The 10,225-nt window shown below is 44.5% G+C and overlaps 1 protein-coding gene across 1 annotated transcript; it reads right to left on the bottom strand.

Annotated features, from left to right (window-relative positions):
• Nucleotides 1-2,763: 2,763 nt before the first annotated feature.
• On the bottom strand, nucleotides 2,764-7,736 carry LOC123447499 (NADH dehydrogenase [ubiquinone] iron-sulfur protein 1, mitochondrial). The gene is made up of 5 exons (XM_045124107.1): nucleotides 7,188-7,736; nucleotides 6,632-6,878; nucleotides 5,962-6,256; nucleotides 4,744-5,118; nucleotides 2,764-4,040 (listed from the first exon to the last, which is right to left on the bottom strand). Exons 1-5 carry the CDS (start codon nucleotides 7,603-7,605, stop codon nucleotides 3,141-3,143), a joined length of 2,235 nt encoding a protein of 744 aa, XP_044980042.1. The 5' UTR covers nucleotides 7,606-7,736; the 3' UTR covers nucleotides 2,764-3,140.
• Between the last annotated feature and the right edge of the window lie 2,489 nt (nucleotides 7,737-10,225).

Consider the following 10,225-nt stretch of genomic DNA (forward strand, 5'->3'; position numbering starts at 1 on the left):
ACATATTAGACAGCTCTATCGAAAACAATCAATTTGTAAGTACATGCATACCAAATGTTCCAAGTTGCGTATCAATATCGATATTCTTAAAAAAATAATTAGCAAAACAGTTTATGTGTATGAAAAATCAAAGCTAAGCCATTTGTTTACGTAAAGCTTGTATAAACAACATTGTATATTTTTTTATACATTAGAAACATTTTTTTGCGTGTGACATCAGAAACATTATTGAGTTTTGATGTCTAATTTTTTTAATACACATTTTACATATTTTGTATGCATCATGAATATTTTTTATATACATGTTTTACATTATTCAAATACACAATTAACATTTTTGTAAAGTTCTATTTTTTATGTCTACTTTGTTCCATACACACTATATATTTTTGTATATGTTTCCTTATACACCGGAAACATTTTTCTATGCACATTTAAATTTTTAAAATACACGATCAATATTTTTCAAAATAAAAAATGTATTATTTATTGTCCATGCGTACTGTATATTTTTTTGTATATACGGGAACTTTTTTGTCTACAAATTTGACATTTCTTTAATCCATGATTAACATTTGTGCAAAGTTTATCGAAATAAAGGTAAACGAGATTTTTTTTTAGAAAAAGTGCGAAATAGAAGAAAAAGGGCTGGAGGCCACGATCGGGATCGAACCTAGGTCTCCACGATGGGACAATGCGCACACAACCAATTGGGCTAGCCTTGTGTTGGTGATAAAATACAGGAACCGCATGCTTTAGAATTTGAGAGAAAGAGCCGAACGGAAGTTCAAAAAAGAATCATTTTTTACACTTACGGGTGGCATTGGTGGGTAATTTTGACAAACTTTAGAGGCAAATTTAATGACGTATCACAGAAACAATAGATGCTTTATTAATACGTAGGTATAGATATAGACTTACCAAATGTCCGCTCATTTGCCACATTTTTTTTCTAAATAAAACCAAATCAAAACATCCATTTTCGATCACCTTGACAAATGTATATTTAGATCAGTAGCAATCTAACATCCATTTTTGATCACTCTGATAAATGTATTTAGATCAATAGCAATTTAACATCCGCTTTCGATCACCTTGACAAATGTATGTATAGATCAGTAGCAATCTAACATCCATTTTTGATCACTTTGATAAATGTATTTAGATCAATAGCAATTTAACATCCGCTTTTGATCACTCTGACAGATGTATTTAGGTCAATAGCAATTCAACCGTACATTTAAATCCGAAAGCACTCCCTAAAAGATGTCCAACAATAAAGAACATGGTCAACAAGCTCTGTAAATTCATCGTCCTTCCCCTCCCTGAGCTTATCAACTTCTTCATAGGCACTGACTGATTCAGTTGCTTTTATTGAGTTTCATCCAACAATGTATTAGCGTGAGGGGCTTCCACTCCATCGTTTGGTACAACGTGCACACGCGTGATCAACAAATCGCAACATTGAGCAAATCAACAAAATGGACAATACGTAAAGCAATGATAAGTAAAACTTATGAGCTCTTTGAGTGACGCGATCATTGACCATCTTGTTCGCACTTATGCATACACACCACAATACTCGTTGACGACATTTTGAATGGCCTCGGCCATGGATAACTCCATGATGTAGGGCGCATAGTGCTTGTGTTGCTAGCGTCCGAGGGTCAGCTCCCAATGTCAGGTCGAGGTTCGGACGTTTCCGGTGAGCATCGGAGATAGAACACAACACTACAAGCGAAGAGCCCATCACATCTCAAAAAAATAGAAGGGAGTGTGACACTCCTCCTTATAAGGTGGGACTAGCCTCCTCTCATAATCAGGTCGGATTAAAGTCACTGGCAACGCTAAATGACCCAACAACCTAACATATGCTCAATGAACCAAACATACCACTTTACCAAAATGTCACGTTGTGCTTCATGCCTTGAAACTCACACCTATAGCCAACCATGCCTCGTAAAACAAATCATCCTTCTCCACTGCATATACAACTATCATGATTTCTTCAAAGTCAACAATAACAACATCAAAATATTCCGCTATGACATTTGCATATACAACTATCATGATTTCTTCAAAGTCAACAATAACAACATCAAAATATTCCGCTATGACATTTGCCTGGATACTTGACGGGCACCATGGACAGCGGCGGCAAGGGCAGATCCCGTGCGCCGAGGGGGGAGGGGGGGGGGGGTAACAAAGACTCATATCCTTTCTTCCTTAATTCATTATTCCATGAAAATGGATTATTCCATGAATTCCTCAAAGTGAGGCTCATCAAAATGAAAAATCTAAGACTACTATAAAGACTACTAAAAAAATAATAAAACAAGAAAAAAATTTGAAGGATTAAATTACTGCTCCCGAATATTCAACTGACCGATTAATTTCTTATAACGTACTCTATTTTTCTTTGCCAAATAAGCCAGCAAACATCAACGTTTTTTGAAGTCCGACGTGGCAGGCCTACAAAATTCCTCATAGGTTTGTTTTCAATTTGTGTGATTTTGAACATCCGAACCGATCCAAACAAATCTAGTGACCCCCGTTGGATGAACTGTCCAGACATTTGCGGGTGAGGCAATTTGGTGATCCACGTTGGAGTTGCCTTAGGCCAATCTCACCTCCGCATGGTCATGAGCGAACAGATCATGCATCAGCCACATTCAACTTATGAAAACCAATCGACACAAACATACAACATTGGATAACATATAAATAAACTATTCAAAGAAAGAACAATGAGAGGGAGGCCCAAATCCAAAATCCATGTGCCATTCAACACACCTGTGAATGATAAAATGGGGTATACCTTAATTTGCACATACAGCTACATTGCATTTGCCTGCCTCCTGGAATCGGGGAAACGAGCAGGCGAAAACCCGAAATACAACAAAATTATTTGCTTGCAGCTGCCGTCTAATTCGAAAGGACAACAAGCTTATTAAGTATGCTCCGCTTCTCACACGTTACAGAAAAATGCACTGCTTTCAAGTTTCGCTGCTCCTCAGATCTAGCTAGGGTGGAGACAGTCCAAATTTATACTCCCAGCCAACCAAGCAACAACAACTGGTGAGCGAAATGGAAAAGGGCAACTAAAATCTTGTCTGCCGGTTATCACGTAGAGTAGGGCCTCACTTCTTCAACAAGGTTGCACTGCACTGAGCCATTATCTTTGAAGCCCGTGTGATTGCATCGGTCATGTAGAAGTTCTCCACGGCAGCTTTGAATGGAGCCGGGCTCACTTGCTGCTTTACCGGAGGCTTCACCTCAGCAGAAATCACAGATGTCTCCCTCTCGTCGACGCGCACAAGATTTGGGGCCACCATACCGATCCGGCTCCTCACAGCTGCGACGCTGTCGTACGGCAGTGGAGCCCCGGCAACCTCGGAGAGAGCACGAACGATCTTCCAGTCATCCCTAGCATCACCGACTGTAGGGACAGCTGGGATGGTCCACTGGGTGCATCCCTCGGTGTTCTCGTAGGTGCCCTCTTTCTCGCTAAATGCTGAAGACGGCAGAATAACATTGGCCCTGTACACAGCCTTGTCACCATGGTGCCCTTGGTAAACAACAAATGCATCCGCTGGAAGGTTGTCCAAGTTGATATCGTCGGCTCCCATCAGGTAAAGGAACTTGGCAGACTTGACGCTCTCAGTAGGATTAGCGACGAGGCCCAGATCAAGAGCTGCGGCCTGTGCAGCATGGAGCAATAGGACATTGAGGCCATTCCAGTCTGGTCTCGTCACATTGAATTTCTTGGCTACAGTTTCAATTGTTGAGAACACAGCACCTTGGTCTTCCCGTTCAAATAACCCAGCTCCAGCGATGATTACTGGGTTCTTTGCAGACTTTAGTATTGAGCAGAAAGGATGCCGGCCCTCAGCTATCTCAACAAGGGTATCTGGCCCTGTGCCAAGATGCTGAGTGTCATAGTTGAAGTCTGCCGGAGGACCAATGTAGCCCACCTTTGCTTGTGTTGCTCTAACAGTCTTCTGAATCCTTGCATTCACCATAGCAGCTTCCACCCTAGGCTGTTTTATGGAGGCAAAAAATGTAACTTAACTCACAATAGAAATATCTGAAGAGTGTGACCAAAAAGAAGGGGTGGCAGAAAATATGAAGGACAAACAGGACATCTCAATTCCCTTGGTCTAACAAGTTGGATATCAAACTGACTACCAAATAAATTTGTCTATTTAATGGCGGTTCACTGCTTCGACACGCCTGAAGAAAGTAACCGCAATTCTTTGGAAACATCAGCTGCATTATTACAAGTATACTAGTATATAGCTATTGCAAAAAAAAAATGCCACTAGGCAATGGCATTTAGGGCCCTGTTCGGAGGCCCTCCCACTCCGCAACCCCACTCCTGGAGTTGGTGGAGCAGCAGCTAAAAATCATGGAGCGGGGGGAAGGGTGCTCCGCAGATCCTCAGATTTCAGGGAGCTGGAGGATCACCGAACAACTCCTTAATTAGGAGGCTACTTTGCGCTCAACATGCTATGTTCTGGCGTGTAATGGAATATTTCTATTACATGGCTGTTTTTATAAAATCTAGTGAGATATTGTTGCTATGACTCTAAAAGATGCTTTCAAGCAGTTGCGCATCCAAGAGCAGATAATATACACTACCAGAACATGAAACTGAATCTAAGTGATAACAGAACAGAGCACATTGTTAGATAAGGAAAGCAACCTGGAAAGTGATCATGAGCAAGAAAATCAGAATTTTACCTGCGTACCAACCAAAAGGAAGACATCGGCTTTCTCAAGACCAGCAATGCTAGTATTCATTAGGTAGTTTGATCGAATATCTGCTGGTGGATTCGGACCATTTCCCTCACAGAGCACCTTATCGGAACCCATTTTATTAACAAAATCTTTCAGCGCCATCATGGATTCTGCATCAGAAAGTTTGCCAGCGACTCCAGTAATTTCTTCTGGTTTGACTTGATTCAAAACCTCAGCAACAACCGCAATAGCATCACGCCATGTCACTGCCTTGAACCTGCCATCAGGACCACGAATCATAGGGTCGTTTAGTCTTTGCCTCTTCAGACCATCATAACAAAACCGTGTTTTATCAGATATCCATTCTTCGTTGATATCCTGCAATGATAAAAAAATTGCTCATTCAGGTATTCATTTTCATGGCAATAAATTGGCAGGCTAAGGATGGAAGGCTCAATCAACTAGTCATTCCTTACAAAATTTACAGAGCAAAAGTATGGAAGAGTACTTTAAATTATGTTATATTATATTCTCACAGTACACCAACATTTACTTCCATCTCTTTTAGGTCCAGAATCAGGAAGATCATTAATGCGAAGCAAATAAGATACGCTACGGTAATCTGCAAAACCATCAAGAACAAATCCTGGGAGCACTGTCAAGCTGCTAATATTACAAAACATATCAAGGTAACATGTCACTGTACGGGGGAGGCAGCATTGGTAATAATACAACAGTTTAATTGTTACATAACAGTTTAATGCAGATGGGGCAGTTAATCCTAATGATTTAAGCACACACAGTAATTTGGATGTTCGTTTAACAACATTGAACAATCTTCCGACGAGTTATGGATGTCACTTTGAGAAAGCATAACAGAAATTTCCGTAATGACCATACTGTAACATCAATAATGATACAACAACAACAACAACAACAAAGCCTTTAGTCCCAAACAAGTTGGGGTAGGCTAGAGGGGGTAGCGCCTAGTTACTGATTACTTGGGCTAGACAGGCGCACTTAACGTAGGAGGGTGGTGCCTAGTGACTACAAGCCTTCTTCATGCACTAGGCAACCTTTTATGCCAGACTTAGCATGCGTTATGGCTTCTGGGGGATCACAGCATAGTTAATATACCATGAAGTATCAGGCAGTGTGACCGTTACCAGCAAAAAATCATACACAACAGTCAAATTACAGAGATGCGGAGAATAAGCAAACCTCATTGAGGCGAGGAACAATGCGCATAACTTCAGGACCTCTGCTGTCAACACGGATGTTGGACCCTACTGCATCAGTAACATCAATAGTCTCAGTGCCCTTCATCTCCCAGTTCCTAGCTTTAAATGCAAACGGCTTGGATGTAAGAGCTCCAACGGGGCAGATATCAATAACATTTCCAGATAGTTCACTTGTCATGAGTTTCCCCACATATGTTCCGATTTCTTCACCACTGCCACGGCCTAACATGCCCAGGTCTTGAACACCAGCAACCTCAGATGCAAACCTGACACACCTGTAAGATGAGAGAAATTTGAAAATTACATACTAGCAAATGGTAAAGGTAAACTAGAGCTTGCACAAGTAGGTAAACTATTTTGCATAAAGGATGATGTGTTACTGCAACAATAATGTCAATAAAACAATACATGACAACATAAATGTGACTGCACAATATTCATACTGAAGCACATGGATATATTAGAAGGAGTGTTCTTCTCCAACAGTTGTTAACCTTAATAAGTTTTCTCAATAAGCTCTTAACCTAACAATGCTAGAAAAATGAATCACCTACAGTAGTGAAAACATAGAGAAACCAGATAGCATCAATTTATTTAAAGTGGAAGTGGAATACTCATAAACATTGACCAAGAAGCACCAAAAGCATCACCTTGTACACTGGATGCAACGGGTCATCACCGTCTTCACCAAGGGGCCCAGATTCTTATCCACAACCGACCGCTTCATGTCGGTGAAACGACCACGGTCAGCCCCAAAGGCCATGGACTGATCCTGGAGGTCACACTCCCCGCCCTGATCGCAGATTGGGCAATCGAGCGGATGGTTCATCAGCAAGAACTCCATGACACCCTCCCTTGCCTTCTTCGCAATTGGTGTGTTGGTCTTAATCTTCATCCCTAATCCAACAAGACACTCCAAGGTCAGGAACTCGCGCAAATCATACTAGAAACCACACACGCTTGACTGATCGTTCAGTAGCCCAACAACCAACAAACTAAGTCCATGTTTCTAGTCTCTGTACAAGGATTATTACTGATCAAACGTAATGTACGTGGGAACCCTAAGGCGCTGATTGTCTATGAGCTGAATGGATCTGAGAGACCGACGCACATAACAGGATCAAACCAGACCAGCATGGCCCATTTGCAACCTGAAAGAAGGCACGGGGTGCACGCTGCGGCGAAACAGAATGGGGGACGGCGGACCTGGGAGGGCGGGCATGGCGCAGGAGGCGACGGGCTTGGGCGACTTCTCGACCTCGACGAGGCACATGCGGCAGTTGCCGGCGATGGAGAGGCGGCTGTGGTAGCAGAAGCGCGGGATGTCGACGCCGGCGACCTCGCAGGCCTGGAGCACGGAGAAGCCCTTGGGGATCCGCACGGCGTGCCCGTCGACGAACACCTCGAGCGCGTCCTCCGGGTTGGGCGGCAGCTCGACGCGCGCGCCCCCGACGGGCTCCCGCGGCGGCGGCATCTCCGGGTCGGCGGGCGCCACGGCCGCGCCGGCCTCGGGGGAGCCCGCGGCGGCCGTGGAGGAGATCCAGCGGCAGGACGCGCCCGCCGCGGGCCCGCGCGACGGCAGGTACGGCTTCGAGTGGCGCAGCGCCCGCGCGAGGAAGGCCATGACGGCGGCGACGGCGGCGGCGGCGGCGGCGAGGCGATTGGATCGCGCGGAGGGGGGAGACCGTCTGCCCCTTGGCTGGTGTGGGTGGAGGAGATTGGAGGCGAGGTGTCCTTCGGAAATGGAGGCTGCGTGCACCAGCGGACCGACCGTCCTATGACGGGTGGGGTCAGGGGCGTGGGACCCGAGGTGCAGTGAGAGGAAGTGCGTGCGGGGTGTGGGAAGGCCGCGTGGGCGTGGCAGTTTGTGCGGTGTGGTTGCGTTTCTGCGGCCTGGATGGACGCGGTGTACAAAGGTAGACGGTGAACGGCTGGACGGGGGTACTGTGAGTGTGGTCCACGGGTGTACGTGGTCAACATGAACACGCGATGGATTTTATTTTGTTAACATAGTATAAACGGCAAACGTTCATATACACGAATATATACTCATCCATATGAACGCACATACGTACATCCTACTCCTATGAACATCTTTGATAGATTGAACCAGCATATCATCTTGAGATTTACGAAGTCAATGTAGATGCCTCGTCGTCGACGGAAACGTTTCCTTTCACTCAAAGCGTATTGCTGGAAATCCTAATATAAATTCAGGAATAATTCAAGCATCAGGTTTTAAACTTTGATGTACTAAAGATACCACTGTCCTTTTAATCATCAAACCACATGTTGGTTTATCACGCGATGGATTTTCATGAGAGTGGGTTTGTCTTTTTTTGTTCCCTTCGAACCAACAAGACTAGTTGCATGTTTGTGACTTGGTTGTCGTGAAGCAACATGTCTAGCGTTAAGACATTGAGCACACATCATTATGACTCCACGTTTGATAATCATCGGTACCTGCATTTTTTGTTGTTGCGTGGGTCGATTTCGCTCTGCGTGCAACGAGGACACCGTGAGGATAGCCTTTTGCCGGGTGATTTGTTCCGTTATTGCCGCCTTAGTTTCCGGCTACCGGTGTTTGATTCCATAATTGATCGCTCCTAACACGTTCGGGGTTGTTATGGGGACCCCCTTGATAAATCGTGTAGTGTTAAGACTTGTCCGGCAGGACCCAACATTGTTTTTAATTTGCTTTCACCTAATAATAATTTGCATAGGGAATAGCTACCCTGAGAAATTAATCAACAACCCGGGCCAGTGCTCCTCACGAGTATTGGTCCAAACTAAAGCACTGTGCGGGGCCAACTCAGGGCAACTTGAGAGATTTCTATCAGGCCACTCTACGCGTCGTTCATCTGTCGTGTCCTGAGACTGAGATACGCGGCTCTTATCGGGGTCATCGACACGACGGGAGGTCCTGCTAGTCTTGTCTTACCTTACCGATATATCTTGCGTATAGGAATCTTGGTGAAGCTTTGGTTCTCCCAGAGTTGAGGTTTTCCTCTAAGGAATCCGACGAGATCACGAGATTCATGATAGAGGATTACTTTACGGCCAGTGACCGTTTGTGATGGACTAGTTGGAGCACCCCTGCAGGGTTTAATCTTCCGGAAAGCCATGCCCACGGTTTTGTGGCAACATGGATTATTTGTTAACATCCAGTTAAAGATAACTTGAACTAACTATAATAAAACTGTCAACCGTGTGCGTAACCGTCACTGTCCCCTTCGAACACCTCTCTTCGATCGGGAACACGGTGGGGTTATGTTTCACGTAAGTAGGTGTTCAGGATCACTTAGTGATCACGTAGTCTTCGACCGCTCGCGTAGACCACCACATCTATAACTTTGATCTACGTAAGTTAGCCACCATAAATGCTTAGTATGCTGCAACCTAAACACTGAACCTACCTCACCTAATGACTTGACTAGTTTCGATACCAAGGTCATAGATTGCCGAGTCCCCGTGGCTCACAGATTACTTCAACCGCCTAACAGGTACAGGTACGCCCGACGCAGGTGATCCACAGGGCACGCAACTGGCGTGGCAGTACGATGAGGAGAACGACCGCCTGTACGTGAACTATCGAGAAGACTGAGGCAGTGGTCGTGATCATGGGCAAGCATGCGGGATAGCATAGCCTTTTTCTTGTGTTATGTAGTCCGTAGAGGAACTACCTTGTCCGAATAAATGTGTGGATGTAAACTCTGATATTATCCATGTGAGATGGCAAACGATTCCCTATTTGTCATTCTAATATTATGTATGTGCTATGTTTATCTTGCTTGCGAAACGCATAGATGCGCTTCTTTCCATTTTGGGGCATCGCCCCCTAAATAGGAAAGGACCGCATCTTAGTCGTTATAAAGAGCCCCTCTGAGATTGGATCTCTCTCAATGTTTCCTTCTGTTTCTGCGTTTTAGATTTTGGCTTTTGACCATTTCTTATATTCCCGGAGATCCGTAACTCCGATTGGGCTGAAATTTTAACACAATTTTTATCCGGATATTAGATTTCCTCGGGCGAAAGAAGAGCATCAACCGCCTTACGGGGTACAAAAAGCCACCCTGGCGCTCCCTACCCCGCAGGGCGCGCCCCTATGGCTTGTGGCCCCTCAGGCACCACCTTCTGTTGATTCCACTTCCCAAAATTCACATATATTCCAAAAAAATCTCTATAAGTTTTTATCCCGTTTGGACTTGGGTTGATATGGATTTTCTGTGAAACAAAAAACATGC

Source organism: Hordeum vulgare, chromosome 4H, assembly GCF_904849725.1.
Source record: "Hordeum vulgare subsp. vulgare chromosome 4H, MorexV3_pseudomolecules_assembly, whole genome shotgun sequence".
Taxonomy (NCBI): Eukaryota; Viridiplantae; Streptophyta; class Magnoliopsida; order Poales; family Poaceae; genus Hordeum; species Hordeum vulgare.